Source organism: Dermacentor albipictus, chromosome 4 (assembly GCF_038994185.2).
Source record: "Dermacentor albipictus isolate Rhodes 1998 colony chromosome 4, USDA_Dalb.pri_finalv2, whole genome shotgun sequence".
Lineage (NCBI taxonomy): Eukaryota > Metazoa > Arthropoda > Arachnida > Ixodida > Ixodidae > Dermacentor > Dermacentor albipictus.
Window position 1 is genome coordinate 111,906,846 of NC_091824.1, and position 20,907 is coordinate 111,927,752.

Genomic DNA, 20,907 nt, shown 5'->3' on the forward strand with positions numbered 1-20,907 from the left:
TTCCTTTTCTCAATCCTGAGCAGCAGGTCAGAACATTGAATAAGGCGGACCTCCCGGCTTTTTTTTTTCTTTTCTCTCTCTCGACTTGTGCCTTCTCTAAACCATGGTGCTTAGTTGGCGTGCTTAATGAGTGAAGTTTGTTATGCGTTCTTGATATATCTTCTCGTGCGCGATTTGCAGTCATGAAAAGGCGCCGCATTTCACGCTCAGTGTTATGTATCCTCTTTGATATATTTCTGCAGTGTAGTCTGCGCGGTGCAAGGGAGGCTTTTTTTTTAAACTGCGCTGCCCACTACAAGTAGTCCATCGGAAAACATTAGCATAATTAAGAGACGTTGAATTGCAATTCGCGTTTTTCATTTGTTCTTATGGCAGGAGCAAAACTAACAGGGCACGCACTTAGTTTAAGGTCATTTCCGTTTGCCGTAATGGGACATATGTGGGGCGTTTGGCTTTGACACGCACCAGTTGCTGTTTCGGCGTTCAAGTTGCCATTACATATGTCGTGTAACCGGCTTCTTTTCCCTGGCTTTGACCAACCAAGCGCTTATACTGTTAAATCACTGAACGATTTCCCGTCTCTGAAAGGCATCTTTTGAAAAATATTTAGAGCCATGGGTATGAAAACAGGGAATCGGTGATTATAATTTTAAGGATATGCCCCAAAGCACGAAAAAGAAAGCTTAAATATCGCTCATTAAAGCGGGAAGTGCCCGTAGCTACGCAAGTAAACAACACTCTTGCTTTAAAGAAGCAATCCCCTCTCCACCTCCAATAATAATAGAATGAGATGCTTGCTTGCTTGCTTGCTTGCTTGTTCCTCAATTGTAGCGCTTACCCACTACGGGGGATTGGCCAAGAAGCCGGCGGTTTAAAGTTAAAGGGAAGGGGAGAGAGAAAAACTTCAACGTAAATTAAATCGGGATGAAGTATAACGTTCATGTTAACTAAACCATAAATTTACGTGGCAGATATAGAAATATTTTTTTTTTTGCATGAGATGCTATTGTAAAACCATAGAAGTTCATCTTTTTCCATGACTATTTAGCGCTACCGATGTCGCAGTGATACTTCCGTGAAATTCTGAATAACATAACCCTGTAATAAAGGAATGGGGTGCAATCTACCAAAACTGACGGGTCTATGAACGCTACATATAACAAAACCATGCTAGCAGTCGTAGCGTCACACAGACAACACCGCCTTCAGCGTGTGAAAATATTCTCATGCTTTAGCCAACAAAACTGTTATTTTGCAGTTGGCGAACGCGGGACACCGCTTTGACAAAGACAATCAGCTCGTCTTCATGATAGAGAGAAAGACGTTTAATTCAACAACTGCGATTTGTTCGTTATGGCATGCTCCTTCAGGTAATTGGGAGATCGGCTTTCTGCTACCAACGCATTGCATGATAACAAAATACAAAAAACAAAACTAACCACCTGAGTCACAGCAATCATCACAGGTACGCTTCAGTCCACTCATTGGAGCGACAGGCCAGCTTGACACCTCTTTCGAACTGCGTGTTTGGATCGGCCACAAGTTCTAGGAAGTCTCGTTAGGAGATGTGCTCTCAGCTTCAGACGGCCTGAAGAGAGATCGGCCTCCTCCAGACCTACCAGAGGCTCCGAACAAGTTGAGTAACAGGCCGCCTGGTCTGCCGCGGCTGCGGTCCAGGTTAAGGTTGAGGATGGACGGGATATCGATGCCGAGGTCAGTGCCACGGCTACGTCCGGTGAGCAGCTTCAGGTTGAAGATATCCGGAATGTTGATGCCCAGGTCGAACGGATCCTTAAGTCCACGCACAGGTCCGTCGGCCGGTACGACGTCGTCCTGAGGTGCCGGGGCCGACAAAACGGCGGCGAAAGCAAAGGCGACGAGCAAGACGGTCACAACGAGGCCGCGCATTCCGAGCATCTTTCCGGACGCGGTCAGCAAACACTTGGAGCGCGAGAAATGTTCTCAAGTCACAGAGCTCCGAAGAGACGGTACGTTCTGCCGGCAATAGAGTGGTCGAAACGCACGCGCACCGGACAGCCCTGCCTTAAATAAGTGCGCAGCGCGAAAGGCAAATGACGACACGACACTCGACCTTGGGGAAAACGATTATTGCAACAAAGGACCTGGAGGCACTCGAGGGAAGCAGAGAGTGTGGAGCGCAATTGACGTCACGCGGAGTAGCGCCCCGGGCTGATCGCCGATATACGGAGAAATAGAGTCCAAAAACGATGCAGCGAAATACGGGGAATCACCGCGCTGGCCGTTGAAGGTGTGCCTGGGCATGAATCATCACGCCGAAGAAAGAAGAAACGAGCCAGCGTGGACCCCTAGCAACGGCGTAGTGAGTGGAAGCCGCAAGCCTTCCTCGCCACAGATATGAAAACCGATGGCGGCGTTTGCCAGTGCGATCAACCCCGGGCAGCTTCTGGACTTTGCCTGTCTTTAACTCACTTTCTTTTTTAACGTATCTGGGTCGCATAGCCATTCCAGGTGATCGTCGGTGGGCTGCACGCTCTGCGTGTACTGCCTGTAAGCTTTGACACCATCTGCCTTTGCTTTCACTAAATTACATGATGGTCTATTTTGCGTTGAAAACTCCCACACTGAAGCATTTGGGTTTCGGCTGCGCTCTCACAATCGGTTGTAGCTCAAACAGGTTCAAATACAGGCGTTACATGTTTCCTCCTTTCATTGGGGCCGATTTGAGAGCGAGAATCCACAATACTGCGGAAGCCCTCAACAGAGCCCTTTGTTACAAAAAAATATAATATTAATATAAAGTCAATTGTCAATCCTACAGAAAGTCATTAACAATCCAAGGCAACCCTACAAATCGACTGCTGCGCAAATGCCCTCGCGCGTGCAGGTGTTGATATCATCACGTATCACCACAGAAGTAGATTAAAGACATACACTGAGCTGATGATATTCGACTAGAGAACCATTTAATACTTACATCTATTTCCTATACGGAAGTAAGCGATATTTCTTTTGCGAGAAGTCGTCGAGCTAGCGAATTTGCAAAACACCCAACGCATCTGTACGACCGTACCGATGCCTCTAAATCACCCGCATCCCATATAAATTGTGACTCAGCTACGTTACGAGGAACGTCAGACTAGCTGTTAAGATGCTTATTCCCTTGCTCTTTCTCTCTCTCTCTCTCTCGGGTTTCCTTTATATTTATTAAAATTCCCGAAAATCAGCAAAACACTTTCTTCGGCTTAACTACCTTTTTTAGGTTTACTTTATTAATAAAAATTTAATGTGCTTACCACTGGAAGCGCACTTTCCTATTTAATCCAATGATGTTTTTAACAAATTGCCGAGACTCAGAAAAAATTTTTTAGCGAAGTGGTCAAGTTTTCAACGGCGAAATTCTGCATTAAAATGATATCAGAGTTCTGTAAACAACACATATGTGAACCCCTAAAGTGGACAAAGGTGATTTATTTTCAGCACTCTGAATTACACCAATAGTTCCTAATTATGTGGGTTGCAAATCTTAGGTAAACAACGTGACAATTTCCCGAAATCTATAAACTAATTTATCACATGTGTCTACGATCACGTGCAATCTAATATACATGGCTTACGGAATTGTGTTACCTGTTTTTGAGGCAGAGTTACAAAGTGGTAGCTTCGTGCTTCAATTTGTCTTTAACTTATGGACGTTCGGAAGTACGTGTAAAAAACATTCGGGCCCTAAGCTAAGCGTCTGTGTGCACGAGTTCTTAATATTAAAATATTTAGCTAGCTTTTAAACAGAGAGATTTTAGTTGTCCCCGAACAAGCATCTTCCTCGGTGACGCTTCCCCAAAGTTGTCTACATAAAGCTTGTGTAAAGAAGCCTAGTTAAAGTCGAGTTTTAAACTCCCATGTTTTATGTACAGCTACAGCACACTGAAAGACAAATATAAATATCCAAAACGAACACCTTTGTTACAGCTCTCAGCATAGATAAGCTTGATTTTCTTTTATCTCGGCGACATGGTACAACTTCTGTACAAAAACATTCGTTCACATTCCGCCGACTCTTTCGTCCACTTTCTGTGGCTTTCGGCCAACGTTCAATAACAGATCAAATCAGTAGTAAAAGAAGTGATAATAAATCTGGTAAGAACTGGCGCTTCATACGAACTGCGCCATCGGTCCAATCACGGTGCATCGTCGAAGACGCGCTCCTCTTCCAACGTGGCAAGAGCCATCAAGCACGTTCAGGCTAGCTGCTGGAATCGCCGAACAGCCTACTCAGCAGCCCGACTGGCGTCGCTTTGTTCAGCTGAAGTTGAAAGTTGGACGGCCCGTCAATGCCGAGCTTCGTGCCACCCATCCCCTTGAGGAACTTCATGTTGAGCTTGTCCAGAATGTCGATGCCCTGGTCCAATGCACGTCGTACGCCGAGCGGTGATTCAGCCGTAGCTGTCTCTCCTCTTTCAGGGTTCGGTACTGCCCGCGCCTTGCCACAAACAAAGGCGAAGACGAGTATGGCGAGGGCGACACTAGGTATAAGGAACGTGCGCATCTTTCCACGCTGTGGTTAGCTTTCTTCTCCCAAGTCAGCAATCGTGGTAAACGAGCTGGCCTGCTCTGAGCCTGGCGCCTGTTCTCAGAAGCAGGACCTATTCGTCCCCTTTAAGTAGCAGGAGGATAATCCATGCATGGAGCGTCGGAATGCTCGCTTGAGTAAGTCGGCGATAAACGGGAACAAGTGAAGCTGCAGCGCAGTCTTACAAGTTGTCACGTCCTCGCCCATGAGAAGTGCTGCACTGGCCCACCTTGAACGCCACGGACCCCGACCCTGAGCGTGACTTTATTGATATGCGAGCAACACCAGTGTCCGCGCTATCGATCGACAGCTGCAGCTGCACCCGCCTGAGCTTTCCTGGTGCTGCTACGCAACAGGACGTTACAACAATTAATGAAAAAAGAAAGACGCGGTGGTGCTTGAGATAGCGGTGTGTCCCAGGCTCCGTTTCGTCTGTTTTGTTGTTGCTTTCTGCCGCATCCGTGTGCGTCGAGCGAAGCGCGAGGGCTATTAAATTGGAGACGCCGCGGCTTCCGCGAACCGGCTTTGCTGCTTCGTGGCTGATAGCTTCGATGCGTGACGACATTAGGCGTAGCGAAAGAAGGAGCGCGATGCGCTAGACACGCACCCCTTGCGGCGATTGCGCCACATCAGTGCTCATGCAGCGTGCGACTCAAATAAAAGAAAAGAATACGGAAAGAAAGTGTGAGAGGAGTAGATATAAGTACAGCATATCGATGAAGTCGCAGCACGTGAAACTCGTTACGTTTCCCTCGAACACGTACCATGAGCTGCAATTGCGTAACACGGTGAAGGAGGCAAAAATCGCAGCCAAAGAGCACGCTCAACCAAACTTTCTCATCGGCGACAATTAGAAGGGCGCAAGAGCGATGGAGGGCATGCGAAACTTGATTTCGTCGCAGCTGTTCCCAGTTCGGCAATACTATTCCCGAAGCAGAAATCACAGCTGCTGCCTGTTCAATAGAGTCGTGAAGCCTGTCCATGCGCACGTGTGCGTGATCATCATGTACAATTACTTGATTTCCTTTATTAGCGGTGTTGACGAGCAACGCGAGGTGACACAATCGCTTCGAGTCATTTGTACCCGTCGCACGAACTTCTTTCTCGTTGCGCTCTTTCGCTGCACATTCACCTTGGAGTGTGTGCAGATTCTGTTACATTTTAGCCCTTGCACCATGATTGAAAACAACATGGCGCCATATGTTTCTAAACTTACTCACAAAACTTGTTATGCGATCGACGGTGCGTTCTTGGAAGTGGCCTCGAGAAAGGCGTATATATTTTGTATTGCGCCTAACCGGCTTACCCAATACGATCGATTACGGGCACTTTCATTCTTATTTGCAGTTCATAAGTCGTATATGCAGGCTAACGGAGAGAAAACAAAAGTATCCGATGGACGTGTTTGCAACACGCTATGACTTGCATAGTTCTTTTATCTATATACGTTAAGCAAATTCAGCGCTTATATCAAATGCGTGTGCCAACCATCTACGGCGAAACACTTTCAGGATTGAAGTCAATAAACTAAGTAAATATGGATGCTAAGCAGTAACGAGCAATGATATCTAGCGTCGAAGCTTGTTGAAGCTTTTATCATCTGCATCTCTGAAGCCCTCTCTGCAAATGTAATGTAGGGCCTAAACACACACACACACACACACACACACACACGCACACGCACACGCACACGCACACGCACACGCACACACACACACACACACACACACACACACACACACACACACACACACACACACAACACACACACACACACACACACACACACACACACACACACACACACACACACACACAACACACACACACACACGCACACGCACACGCACGCACGCACGCATATATACTTCAGCATTTCAGTCAGCATCTAAAATGCCTACACTATCTTAATAAATATGCTGGTGAGGCGCATCACAAGCGTAGAGAGACTTCACTTTCTCAAGAGAACGCCCACCACTGTACCGCTAGTTTCTTTCACCTACGACATACTCATTTTAGACCTTGCGGCATGGTGCTTGAAACAGCCTTCATCAGACGTCTTTCAGAGTAAACGGCGTTCAAAAATAAAGCGAATGTTGAAAGAGAAGGTCCAAGTCTTCGGTTTCAAAATATGCATCCTAGTTCTACAGCTGGTCCGCGCAGGCTATGAACGAATTCGCCATAATGACATTGTTCAGTACACGCAGTGCACGTTTTGTACGCATGCATTGCAAATTGACCTTGTATTTATGCCGTATGGTGATGTCCAGAGAAGCAAATGTTCGGTCGTTGATTCCCTAGTCTACCGTTGCCAAAGGTACCAAGGGTTTTAAATATTTCAAGTCAAAAGGCAAGAAAAAATATATTCTTTGTCCATCGGAAGAGTCTTATTGTGAGTATAAATCCCTTCAAGTGAATACAAAGGCAATGAAACAACCTCTGGTAACTGATGCAGGAGTACCATATGCGTATGCTATCCTGAGCAGTTGGGTGTTTCCGAAATGATGTGCATTTCAGGCTTTGAATACTGCAATGACATGAGCATCCAAAAAGCGTGTTGGCAAACCGTGGGATTTTCTGTGGTTGAATACCATGGAACTCCGGCTTTACTTATGACTGATTACGCACAAAAACATGGTTATAAAAAGACAATTTTTCGTATAAGAGGTCTATCAAATTATCATCATTGCGCAGGCCTACTTTATTGTCGATAATGTTTCGCTTTTGCAGGAATGTTCTGCTGCTGCGTATTGTGGCCACAGATACTTTTTTTTTCGTCATCATATTTCCTCATATTCTCGCCGGCATATCGCCATCGCCTCCTTCCGCGACAAACAGTGCATCAGCCCGCAAACATGTAGATTAATCTTGCAAAACAGACAATAATGCATTCGTCATTTTTCAGAGCCGCAGTAGGGAAAATGGATACGCAAAAAGCGGACGAAGACTGTCGCATACCGTGAAATTTACGCAAGCGCTGACTCCTTGGAAAATTTCAGTAGGCCACTTAGTGAACCCCATTTTCTAGTGTTGAGTGTTTCTAGTGTAGTGTTCTAGTGTTTCTAGCGTTCTCTGGAAGAGACAGAAACGTTAATGACAGAAAAGTGGAGTGGTCAGCCTGAGGCATGTTAGTTCGGCCTGCTGCTAGACGCTGAGGAATGGGTGTGGAGGAACGACAAAGATATGGTAGGAAAATGACGGTGGTATGATGATGATGATGATGATGATGATGATGATGATGATGGCAGATGCACACACGTTCCACGTATGGAACACGTGCTGGTACACAATGTTCGTGTGCAACCCGAACGTGTATGCTTCACCGCACATCCATCGTGGCAGAGTGGGGTACAGGCTACTGGGGATCCGCCAGAAAAAACATCTGTGGCTTGCGCACTGTGCACGGCTGTTCTCGCCACAGGTGTATTCGAGCGAGGCACCAGCTGTTGCATGGCACCAGTTATTAGTAGCAGCAACGTCTGTATTACCGAGAGCAATGGGGACGTGCCGCAACACTCTCGTTCTCGTTGATACTCGGAGCTCCGAGCCCGCTGTGGTATGCGGGAGCCTTTACTGCGCAGACAATTGAGTTCTGGTTCCCGTTATAGTCAGTGCCTGTACCTCCACGTTCTTGTTCTGTTTTGCGCAGTATAATTTTTTTCCCTAAATAGAAGAGTCGCAGGAGTCCGAAAGTGCGAAACAACATGGTGCAACAGTTTGATGAATTTTTCTTTTACTCCCCTTTTTTCACATTCTTCGTTAGGCCTTTTGAATCAGCTAGAATGGGGACAATGGCCGGCTCGTTTTGTAAACGGGTGACGGTATGTATACGTGTCCTTGACAGTCCGATGTCAAGGAAAACTGGATTACGTCGTGGCAATGACATCGTTGAAGTTGTAGTTTCCTAATGAAGTGTGCGAAAAATAAACTTGCTTGTCCGTCAGCTGCACTTTCCCGCGCTACTGGACGTTCTCATTGCAGAAGATATGCTGAAGTGCTTCAAAAGGTTCATTTACCGATCTCAATTTGGTTGTTGTTTGTTTCAGCACTCGTCTAACGGCAGGCATTTTGGTACTGGCTCCACTGCAAGCAACCAAGAACCAGTGATTTTAAACCTAAATGGTGCACAACTGCCAAATTACTAAAGAGCAGACATAGGGAACTACAACAAGCTACTGAAATTGAAACAAGGCTAGCCTGGGGTCTTTTTTTTCATAAGTACTGAATAGAAGTTTTCTTTAGGGGGTCTTGCTCTGGCAACCTTGATGCCTCGAATTAGCGTACGGGGGTTTACTGGCCACTTGACTGCTGCGATATTCAAGTAACTAACATGTTTATTATTTATAAGAACGATCTGGTTGTTATTCCCTATGAGTAATAGCTAGTCTTGTTGAATAATACCTTCATTTTCTACACATAACAGGGGACTGAAGGTTTTCTACGTACATCTGCGAAAATTTTCGCTGAACTATATATTGCGACCTTCCTGGCTGAATAAAGCGCATTTTATATGTCCTTAGATAAGCTGGACCCGAGCGGTGTTTGCTCGAAGCGCTTATCGAAGGAGACTTGCAACCCTATTGGAAAGAGTAGTTTCCCATTGCCCACTGGAAGAATGCCCATATTGGAAAAAAGCACAAGAACTCCGCTTTAGACGAAAAATTTCCCCTACTCTGAAGCTGCGATATGATGCGGTAGTCGATTCTGTCTCGTAGTGATTAAATATTGGTCACTTCATTGGATATTGACATATTTTAAATATGAACAGAGAGCTTCTATTAGAAAAAAGGGTTGCCTGCTCGTAGCAGGGGAACGGGTATTAGGAGCGATGAAATAAAACCGAGACGGCTCGTCTTTTCGCCACGTAACAATCACATAAAGCCAGCAGACGCTGACACCAAGCAAAGAAAACTGCGAATAAACTACTACACGTCATACGTTGGTTTGATGTGGTTGCTGCTGAAAGTTGAGGTCCACTGTTCACCGAATTCGTCTGGTTCATCCTACAACGATAGTAACGATTCTGGCCGCCTTGCTGCTTTGAGGTGTCTTACGAGTGTTTATTGACAATTTTATGCACTAAATGATGTATTCAGTTTAACGGATCTTCCATATCCACCACCACGGCGAAGAGTGGCGCTGGCTAACACATCCAAGGCCATGTTGCCGAAGAAGTACTTATATCTAAATACCACAGATAGGGGATGGAGGGACCGTCACTGCTTTAGCTTAACTAGTAGAGCAACGCATGTATTTGCGTATAAGTTGTAGGGTTGGCTCGCACTGGCAGAGAGTTAGTTATTTTCTTCTTTCACTTTCGCTTCCACTGTCCGTTGTAATAATGGAAAGGTGATCGCAAATTCAGCCCTCACCTGTCACTGATCTTACAGCTTAAAGAATAGTGATCTACCGCGGCGTTTTCATATTCTTTAACTGCCGAGTGAAAATATCGCAAACATATTTATAATCTAGCCATATTCACAGTATAACCGTATTCTTGGTGTAACTAATTCACAGTCTAAATCGTAACCGTATTCAAATCGCAACCATATTCATAGTTCATAGTCTGAACCATACGCTGCAGCCAGCTGCATAGAGCCTCGATTAGCGAACGCTCCAAAGGAGGCGGCAGAAAGTTCCAGGAATGTTTAGACTCTCTGACTCACAAAGTTAGCTTGAATGCACCACTTTTTCTTTCTACAAAACTTGCGTTTCCTACACGTCCTTCTGCATGTCTTTTATATTGTTGTCTATCTAAACAGCTTTTTTTTTATAACGATCATTTTTTTCTTCTCCTTTAGAGTTGTTATCGTCCTTGTTATCATGAACTTGTTTATGCGACCTACGCTCGCGGTCGCTGGACCCACGCCAGTCTGATTTCTCCTCGCGAGAATTGTGAAAACCTTGCGTTCACGGGAGTCGTCTATGCGTCATGGTGGGGAACTTTTCACAACCTAGAGTGCGCCAGTTGGAGGCTAAAATTATCTGCGATGAATGGAGTAACCAACTCGCAAGGTCAAAAATGAAGCTCAACGAGTGCAGCGTTGGTAATTGCTGGTTGCGTTATGCGCGAGAGCGTGTTTTTCTGGATATAGAAAGAGTCAGTTAGACAGCGTGGAGCCTCACTCTGAGGTGCGAACTGTCGTTATTCGTTGGCTTATAGGCAGACTATATGCTCCACGGAAAGGAATACCTTTGCCTCTGGTAGCTTCGGATGAACTAAATGATGTAAAAATTGAGTTCAAAATTCTTTAAATAATGAGAACATTGAAAATGTGTAGACATGGGGGATCTTAAGAAACACCCTTAGGTGATTTAAGTGTCCTGTTTACCGCTCCAATAGAGCTATCTTCTTAGTATGTGCAACTGCGTGTTTTAATTTTTTAATCGACACATTTGCATAAAACTTTTACTCATTCAAGAATTCAGTGGCCATATTGCGGTTAATGCGAGAGAAGTGCTTTATCATTACGCCGCACCTCTTTGTGTTCCCTGATCGATAAGTTAAACTGCGTTCATATAGAGAAATATACATGGAAACTCTGATTTCTTAAGAACTGCGTAACATTTTCTCGATTGCCATGAATGGTCTGTCTGCCTTTGGTACCATAGATAAATATTTCGAATTTTTGTTTTCGTTTTCTTGTTTGTTTGTGCTGTTTGTATGCTTTTTTTCCCCTCGTATACCATTTGCTGTCTCATGCTTATTTGTATTACTTGGGTCCCTAAATTACATTTCTTACCTTTCGTATATCACATTCCTACATTACATGTATATATTCTTTGGTGTGCGGTATTGATATGTGTGTTACCTACATTTCTATATTAAGTTATGCTATCTGTTTTTGACGTGCGCCCAATTTGAATTCGCAACTCGTTGTTTAAGATATTCATTCTGAGATTATGTACAATGACACCATGCAGAATGACCAACCTCATCCTCGCTTCCTTTTTTTTGTTTTTTCCTCCTTTCTTTGCACTCAACCTCTCTGACAGTACATTGGGGCCCGCGGCTTCGTGAGACTCTCATTCGCGACGGCTATTTATAGTGGTCCTCCCGCATCTAGTAAAGTGGTCCTCGATGCGAATGAAGTTTAAACTTCACGCTAATGAAACACTGCATAAATTTCTAACAAAAGCCCGTACGAATATGCACAGTTAAATGTCCTGTCGCTGCATGCTCGGATACAAAGATATATTTGAGTAAGAAAGATAAACTTGTCACATAATGGTGGAAAAAAGAGTGTAACACCCAACTACTATTAATGCGGCAGGGTTAACAGTCTGCGTCGTACAACATGCATTTTCTACAAGTCACTGGGTCGTATCTTTATAACGTTATACGCTGCACAATATACATGCTGTGTTCCAGTTCTAGCCAGCATTGGAGACAGCCTACGTTAACAGCTAAGAAGACAGTTTTGAGCACACATAACGCATCTGGAACCATCTGAGGATGTCTCTGGGACGTGATGCCAGCTCGCGTTGACAAAAAGAAAGGCGAGGAGCTCATAATGTCGCTGTGTTTTACCGCTTTGCGTAGGCGAACCTAAGATAAACACAACGTAGCTTACATTAATCTCAATATCAAGTAAGGGAGCATCAACATCAAGTAAGGCAGCGTGACTACATTTCCTTCTGAGCAGAAGACCTTCACGTCGAGTTTTCAAACCCCTTGCCCTGATGCCATCTTTTTAGGAACAGCAAATAAGACACAAGAAGCTGTGCCTTAATTATGCCAGTTTGTCAGAAATTGAACGAGGTGACCGCTGTCCGCTTAGCAGTCTGTTGGCTATCTCCCGCAAGTATTGAAGCACAGCTGTAGTCTTCACTCGTGGAACTGCTATACTAAACATTGCTGAGGAACAGAATGTACAGAGAAGGTTTACAGCGCCAATCTCCTGATTAACGCAAGCTAGAGATCTCAGACTTAACCTACTGGGTGAAACATTTAGCAGTCTATAGTCGGATACAACTATAGAAAAAAGGGGAGGCCCCGCCCAGATGACCGAAGCGTGACGTCCGATTGCCTCCGTGACTAAAATAATCCCGCTCAAGAAATCATGCTTCTGAAACGCGCAATTGTCGGTATAAATAAAGACTTTTGTATTTTGATGACTGGTTTAGTAGAGCTCTCATGTGCTACAGCACATGCCGGATCACAACAGAAAAATAACTCCGCGCCTTCCACAACGCTGCCCGTCGTCTGCTCTTTAGCTTCATTGCAAGTGACAAAAGTAGAAAGAGCAACTCTGCATGGTTCAAATGTACACGGCACACTTACTACTCCTGTTCCAAGCTTCAAATGAATCAGTTGCTATTTAATAAGTAGTTATATAAAACAATGCATTTATCGCAACCATTGCAAACTCAAGATGTTTGGTGTCAGTGAAAGCACAGTGTTCAAGGTGAGGAGGGAGGTCAAAGCTTCGCATATTTCGGGTCGATGCCCTCGCAAGCTGTCGCAAAATGTCGCAAACTGTCGCAAGCTGTCGACGCCTTCGCGAAAGCGCCCACAAAATGTGGAGAAAAGAAGACGCAGCACGAAGTATGACACGTTGTGCGCGCCGAGGTCGTGTGCACGATCCCTTTCACCACAACGAGATACCGACGTTCTAGAAGATTACTAACGAGTTCTCGAAGCGGATATGGTTGATATGTTTGTGCCCTGGGATTTGCCTGACGGAAGGCCAGTGCTATGGTGTGTCGACCGTGGAGGAAGCATTCATCCCCGCATGGTGCCTGCTTCGGGCACACGACTACGTGCACGGCTCGGGTTTCCTCACCGCTGCACGGCGTCCACGACGGAAGCGGCCACCGGATCACGGACTGCTATTCGGCCCCTCCCTGTGCCGGCAACAATGCAACCCCCCCCCCCCACCTCTTTTGCCCGGCGGCGCCTGCACCACGAACGACTCCCACTGTTTTTTGGATGCTTTCCAAAACAGGGCTGTGTTTCGACCCCGTGCCTTGCAGTTGGTTCCCTTTGTCCTATGCGGGCCATAAAACTTCCCCGGCGCACCATTCTGACCGACCGCCTGATCGGCCCATTTATGACCTCCATAGCCTCCAATACGTCACTACGTCGAGCACGCCCATTGGGGAAGACGTTGCGAAGGCACTCGTCAAAGAATTTAACCTCAAATGTTTTGCACAGAGCAAGTGTCATGGGTCATAATTCTGAATTAGCCGACATATCGTTAAAAAGAAGCCTTAATCTTCCTTTTGTAATCAGTTAACGTTATATTTACGTGTACGTTAATAAGAGAGTGCTTAAACTAATCTAAATCCGCCTCTGCGGTTTTGTTGTCTATGACACGGATTACATCCAGCACCTTAGTACCCTAATCGTCACCGTGGTTTACATGGGCGTAATAGATTAGTGTTAGCAGTGATTCGAGAAAGAACTCACTTTTTCTGGAGGTTGACAGTGGCAAGATAACAAAACTTTGTTTCGGCTCTTGTATTTTCATTTGAGCAGCGTATGGTCAGACGGAGATACCTTTCATCTCAGTGGGTCTCTACAACGCGCTCCCCAATTACAAGTCTATCGGATGTTTGGCAGTTGGCGTAGAAGCACTGGTAAGAACACCAATATTTTTGTCTACCTTAAACAACGCAAATCACACGTGTCAGAGTCATCCAGCAGAAATAGTCGGGGCCGAATTGGTGCCGTCCGTATATGTTCGGTTCTCTCGCGCAACAATAAACGTTAAAGTTATGTGTGTCGAGCGGCGTTGAAAATCATTGCGCAACAGTGACGTCGGGACTACTGCGAGGACGCCCAATATGAAGCTATTGAGTAGCACTTAACGAGAGTATGTTCAATCAGAGTCGTAACCAAGTCCGTTCTTGCCGTTGCTCAAATTGATGGTTTGTTGTATTTGTTTACTAAATAATGGGACCGTGTGAAAATAAACAATCCGCCTCATTACACCCTGCGAAAGTGGATGTACAGCGCAGCGGATGGGGACGTTACACAACCACCGCCACCACAAGCGAATTACGTAAAGCGCGCACGCACGTGTGCGCAGGTGCAGCATATACGCTCATTGTTCTAGGTAGTCCACCAAGCGCAAGTGCCTTATTGAACTAAATTATTGTTTAAAAGCTAATTGCGTCATAAAATACGCAAATTACGATTTACACACTAGCTGCAAACATGATCGCTTCGGATTTTTATTCGAATATACGGGAAAACTTAAACCTGCTAGGCAAAGCCCTTTTCCAGCTCTGTTTAAGGTCTCTCTGAGTGGCCTCGGCCTCTAGTTGGCGGTACCATAAGCACAGCATACATACTCATTCTTGAAGGCCTAGCACAAAAGCATTATTGAAGTAATGGAATTTCTCAAAGTAAAAGGCGTCAGGAAATTCGTAAAGTACGACTTACACACAACCTGCAGACATGATAACATAGAACAGTAATCCGACTATAGAAGAAAACATATTTCTGTTACGTGAAAACTGAAACACAAACCATTTTTCCACTTGCCGTTTTTTTTCTGGTGAGCACGCCACAAGAAATCCCGACCAACTAAAGGGTGACAGCTTCGCTGTAATCATGACTGTTTGTTTCTTCAAAGTAAGGATATGCGAAGTTTAGTATAGCAGATGGTTTGTCTTTCCTGCGTAAAGAACGCCCTCTGTTTTGTCTTTTGTATTATTTACGTTGAAGCGTGGCTCAGGTGTAGTGGAAAGGGCCACATGCGCCTCTCCCTTTGCAGTGGAAAGCCGTCCAATGGGTAGGTTGCCAAACTTTACAGTGTAGCGTTTCTGTTCGCCACGTGCTTCTGCATGTGTCCAGGTGTTCTGAAGGTACATCAAATCTATGTATATTACATAGTATACTTGTCGAAATGCCCACACCCATTGTTGTATTTCGTCACCACCTCTAATCTTGTTTTGCTTTTCTTGCGTCTGCTTGTCCACCTTTTCTAGCGTATGGTACATAACCAGAAGCACGATCGGTCCATCCAACCCTTCCACTAGTCTTACGAATGAAATCCTTTCTTGGCTCTTTGCGTTGAGGTTTAGCATAGCTTCCGTCATGGCTTTCACACAGGTGAGGGACACAGAAACGAAAAAGCCTCTGGAACCATGGCAACGCGGGGAGCTCGTGGTGCGAAGCCCAAGCCTGATGCGTGGATACTGGGGGAGACTGCACGAGCCCATCACCGACGAAGAAGGCTGGTACAGCACAGGTAGGTGTGCACGTGTAATGGGCACGTACCACGTGTTTTGAGAAACAGTTGAGCGATAGCACTTGCCAGATGCATGCCCAGTGAAATAAGCAGTAATGCTTACGAATTAAGTGGTACTTCTTCACATGTAAAACACGGAAGACAAATGTATCATTATCTGTACGTTTCTTTATTCATTCATCAACATATATTTAACGAGTTCGTTCGGGAAAAATCTAAAACTTCGTACAAAACAACGCGAGCATCTGGAAATTTTTTGTAAACATTTTTTTTTTCCGAAGTACAGTTAGTGTGAATGAGCACACTGAATGCCTTCACTAAGTATTGCTCTTGTATTAGCATGAACAGCTTTTGTATAGCCTTCTCTCTGGTCATGCAACGCCTGTACAAGTTCATGCCCGTGCAAGACGCCCGTGTTTAGGCTTACCAAATTAAGCTGGTTGAGCACCCAACCAGGTGTGCACAATAACGTCTGCGCGGTTGAAGCGATAAGATAAAGGATTGTCATGAGGGAGGACCTGTGAGGCTGTTTGAAACAACGCGTGCTGTACGGCCTTCGAGAAGAGGAATAAAGGGAAAGGAAGGAGGAATTTCATGATGACCATGATAGTAGACGCGTTCGATCACGTGGTCAATGCAAGCTTTCATTAAAGTTGTTCATCTAAACCACAATTCATGGAAATCTCCACATAGCGGCTAATTTCGTCGCGAGCACATGGTTGTCCCGGCCATGAGCCCGGATAAATTATTATGGCACTAGAGTCACAGCGCAAATTAAATTACCGTACGTAATTAAAGACTTAGAAGAAGCGCGTTGTCCTCATCTGGTTCATATTTTCCTGGTAAATTGCCCAGGTTTCATAGACCACAGATTATATTTGTGCAAACATTACTTGAACCACTAAATGTGCAAATTTGCGATGTGCTTCCTAATAATACGCATTCAAATTACCCAGCGATCAGGTTCGATGACATTTCCCCAAACCACGCGAAACTACTCCCTTACAGCATCTTAAACGCCATGTTGCAAGGCCACCTAAGCACCCTAGAAACAAACATTATCATTGCAACAGATGCCTCACAGTGCGAGGAAAAAGCTGTCATTTGAATATTTTGTCCTGCACTCAAATGGACTTTTTCTTTAAGATTACCTGATGTTGTGCCCATTTTTCTGGCCGAGTTCTAAGCAGTAATCCTAGCTTTACGTAAATTAGACCAAATGATTACAACGGCTGCTATACTTACTGACTCCCTTTCTGTATGCTCTTGCCTTACCGCTACTAATGGGTCACCCGTGCGAAAACTCTTCCACTTACTAGTTCCTGCCCATGTGCAATGTACTGATTTGATTTGGGTGCCTGGTCATAAACGTTTGCTTTTATGCGAAGCATATTACGAGGGCTCAACCCAGCTCCTCAGGCGCGGCGGTGTCGCCTTCAATACCACGTGACACCGTGACGTCACGACAGAGGAGGAATGGGGCTCCAACTCGCGCCGTCGCTCGCGGCGTCGCGGTGGTATATAAGCAGCTGCGCTTGCCTCTGCTAGACACGAGGTGAGATGCCTCCTGGAGACAGAGCTGCTCGTTGGAATGAGACGCGAAGGTTGCGGCGTGCTGTTTCTAGGTGGCTTTGCTGCGGCGCAGCGACTACGCGCCCCGCATCGGACGCGGTGAGCGTCGAGCAACGCAGCGTTCGGCGCGACAACGAAATGTGCGCCTGAGCAAGCGCCAAACGCCTGAGCCGACGCCGACGACACCGGCTTTTCTGCGACACGAGCTCCTTAACGCTGTCGCGTTAAAATAAAGGCTAGTATGCTTCGCATCCTGGGCTTAACCTTAGCTAAGCCACAGCCATTTTTTAATGAAAATGCCGATTAACTGGCAAATGCATCACTATCCGGCTCTGTTCTTCCTATTCTACCAGTGACAGCACAGATCACCAAATTAAGCTGCCACATTCGCTCCCTAAATTTATATTTACACAGGTAGGGTTTGGTTCCCTCCCCCTTTGTTCTTTTTGTGATGAGGAGGAGACGATACAGCACTTTCTTCTATCTTGTCGTCGCTTTACTGCGTTAAGAAAAAGATTGTTGGACATACCTTTTCGAAGAATTGGCCTGGACTTGACATAATCTGCAATTCTTTCGTTGGGGGCGTCCAATTTGGGGTTCAGCCACAGGGATGCATGCTTCGCAGTCCAAACATTTCTTACAGAATCTGAACGAATGCCCGGCTAAATTCTTTTTTTAGGTTTTTACTTTTCGAATAATTATTACTCATTCAATATGACCTTCCTGAATTTATTTTAACAGATAATTCTACACTATTCAATGCTGTTCCCATAGATATTAAAAAATTTATGCTTCATATTAATTTGGAATAATCCCCCCATTTTTTGGCCAATGCCCCATCGTGGGTAGAAGCCATACGTAATCACAGGCAACAAAAACAACAACATGGTTGCCCTGTGTTCTGCATTCGCGCTGTAACCTTAGCAGCACAGCAAATTGCGAACTAGCCTAACCCATCACAAACCTGCGACTGCGACTTCGGAAAGCTTCCGACTGCACAACCGCACCAAGCTTCGGAGCAGCCGGTTATAATGCGCTTTACTTCGGCGGGTACGCAGGCGACCTGTGCTACTACGACAAAGACGGCTGGCTGTACCTGGTTGCGCGGCTGAGCGACTACTTCTGCGTCCGTGGGTGCAAGTATTGGCCGGCCGAAGTCAAGGCCATGCTGCTCAAGTGTCCAGGGGTTCATGACTGCGCCGTCGTTGGAATACCCCATCCCGAAGCTGGAGAAGTGGCGCACGCTCTGATTGTGCCCGCGCCACAAGAAAGAACAGTGAGCGCAGAACACGTCACGCAATTTGTGGAAGGTTAGCATTTCCTATTTTGCTTCTTGCTCTTCTTTTAAGCTTACTGCGTGCGACGTCTTCATTATATACAAAGTTCTCTGGTTGGTTTCCGGCAGCCTTACCTTAACTTCACAGGCCAGCGTAACTGCCTCATCAGCTTTAAACGTTAGTGGTTTGAGCTTGTTGGTATATATAATTGGTGAGAGTAGAGAGCAAATACAGCAAATGACGGGTACACAACGTGGCAGACGGCGACAAGCCCTAACTTCCAACTGGGCTGCATGGTGCCAGAGCACGGAAATAAGTAGACCAGCGAAAAACACGGTATCAACAAGAAATGACGCTAATTAGAAGCAGCAGAAGCGGCACTATCGCAAGGTGCATGCGTCAGCATCACCCAGAAAGCTGATTTCTTTGCCACAAAGAGACACAGACTGCTAGCTCGCAGATAAGCCACGCTTGCATGTCATCTGAGCAGCTTCAACGATGATGCGAGTGCACGGCCGTACCAGTGTCGATGCAATATATGCGTTTTTTTTTTTCGAAAACTGCAGCGTTGTGCAAGAAAGTCATATTTTCAATTGCGGAAAGCATTCACGTGTTCTCGTAGGCGGGCTTTCCGACATCTGCCGGACAGACCCACGTAAAATGCTCTGTATGACACAAATATTTTAAGTCGAAAGCACTGATCCGCGCCTGTCCTGTGTGTTTCCTTCTTTGTCCTTTGTTGTTTGCGCGGTTATATGATTTATTCCAATATCGACCACCAACTAGCCGGCCTCTCCCTGCTAAATAAGAAAGCAGTGAGTGACTCGTTCCGCGATTACCTTGAGCAAAACACGGCAGGACCAAAAAAAATGGTGCAAAAACCGACGTGACCTCCTCCCAGAGAGCGACGTGTGGAGATGCAACGTGCGGCGCGCGCAGAGAGAAATACAGGTGTTTCGTCGCTGACGTCATGAAGCGGCGGCGACGGATGTGGCGAGAGTCGACTGCGAAGTGAAAGAGACGGCGATGGAAGACGCTCAGTAAATTGTGCTGTACACTTATTACGTTCGACTAAAACCGGTGTTAAACGTATGCCCGCAGACAGTGTTTTCCCAGAGATTCCTATAGCATTATCTTAAGCAATGTGCATGTTTTCCTCGAATTTATTTCATCATTTCTTTTTCTCTGTGTCCAGCCAACGCATCGAAGGGATGCCGGTTGGAAGGAGGCGTCACATTTGTCGACACGATTCCACGCAACAATAGAGGAAAGCTCGTCAGGCGTCAGCTGGTCCAATGGATTATCGGGAAGCGAGAACAGGGAGGCATCAACAGTCGGGAAGACGAGGTGTAAGACCTAACAGATTGCCCAAACGACGCTTCCCCGAACTGCGCAAAGCACATCTCGCACTAGGGGTGCGCGCGCACTGGTGGTGCGAAATTGCAGCATTATTAATTCGAAAGCATTATATGCCCCATGAAGTGGAAAATCCGGCGTCCGTTTTATCTTCCGATGGTACCAAAGCCCACGTGGCGAAATGATGACGTAATGTTCCAGCGCTGGAACTGTTGCGGCTCGCACTGCAAAATTCTACGGTGAACAGTCATGGCGTCGAACCTGGACCCCTTGCAAATTTGGATTAAGGTGGATTAAGGTGGATTAAGGTGAATTAAAGTCGATTAAAGTTGGTGAAAGTATAATAAAATTGGTACAAATTACAGCAAGGTGGATTAGGCTGGGTGAATGTGCAGTTATAATTTAAGGTGATAACTTAGACAAGTCATCATGCTTTCGCATTCAAATCACCTAAGGAAACTTAGGTGAGTGTCACTTCTTAATAAAGTGTACGTTGAAAGTCGTGTTCCGGTATTTCATGTGATTCCTTGGTCACAGCTCCTAACGAGCTGAAGCCCAACACGAATACTCATAAGGCTCGTGGACACCGTGACAACGTAAGCCTGAGCAAGGAGGTTTTGCTTTTTGGGTTCATTATGCAAGGCACGTTCACCTTCAAAAACTTTCGATGTAGCAGTCATTCTGTGCTGTATATTGTAAACGTAAGAGTACTGCATTTTTACCTAAGTTCTATTTTTCCATTTGGTCGTGCAGCTCAGGAGTTTTTCGTAATTATTAGAATCGTCTACACAATTCCTCGCAAAATAAATGTGAATGTGGCGTTTTAGTGTGTGTTTTACACACGCATACACATGAAGCATGTTGTTGGACTAGTCGGTTCATACATTATGCAAACATTTTAAACTGCGCGAATGCAAGACGTGAACACAAACATAGACGCACACACAAAGCG

At 45.6% G+C, this 20,907-nt stretch overlaps 2 protein-coding genes across 2 annotated transcripts in view; one reads left to right on the forward strand and one right to left on the reverse strand.

Annotated features, from left to right (window-relative positions):
- LOC139059256 (uncharacterized) overlaps nucleotides 1-20,907 on the reverse strand; it is a 284,919-nt gene that overhangs the window by 44,297 nt on the left and 219,715 nt on the right. The gene's annotated exons all lie outside the window — the stretch shown is intronic.
- On the forward strand, nucleotides 15,617-20,436 carry LOC139059690 (uncharacterized). Its single transcript, XM_070538126.1, has 3 exons — nucleotides 15,617-15,750; nucleotides 18,381-18,632; nucleotides 19,795-20,436. The coding sequence occupies exons 1-3, from the start codon at nucleotides 15,687-15,689 to the stop codon at nucleotides 19,950-19,952; spliced, it is 474 nt and encodes a 157-aa protein (XP_070394227.1). The 5' UTR covers nucleotides 15,617-15,686; the 3' UTR covers nucleotides 19,953-20,436.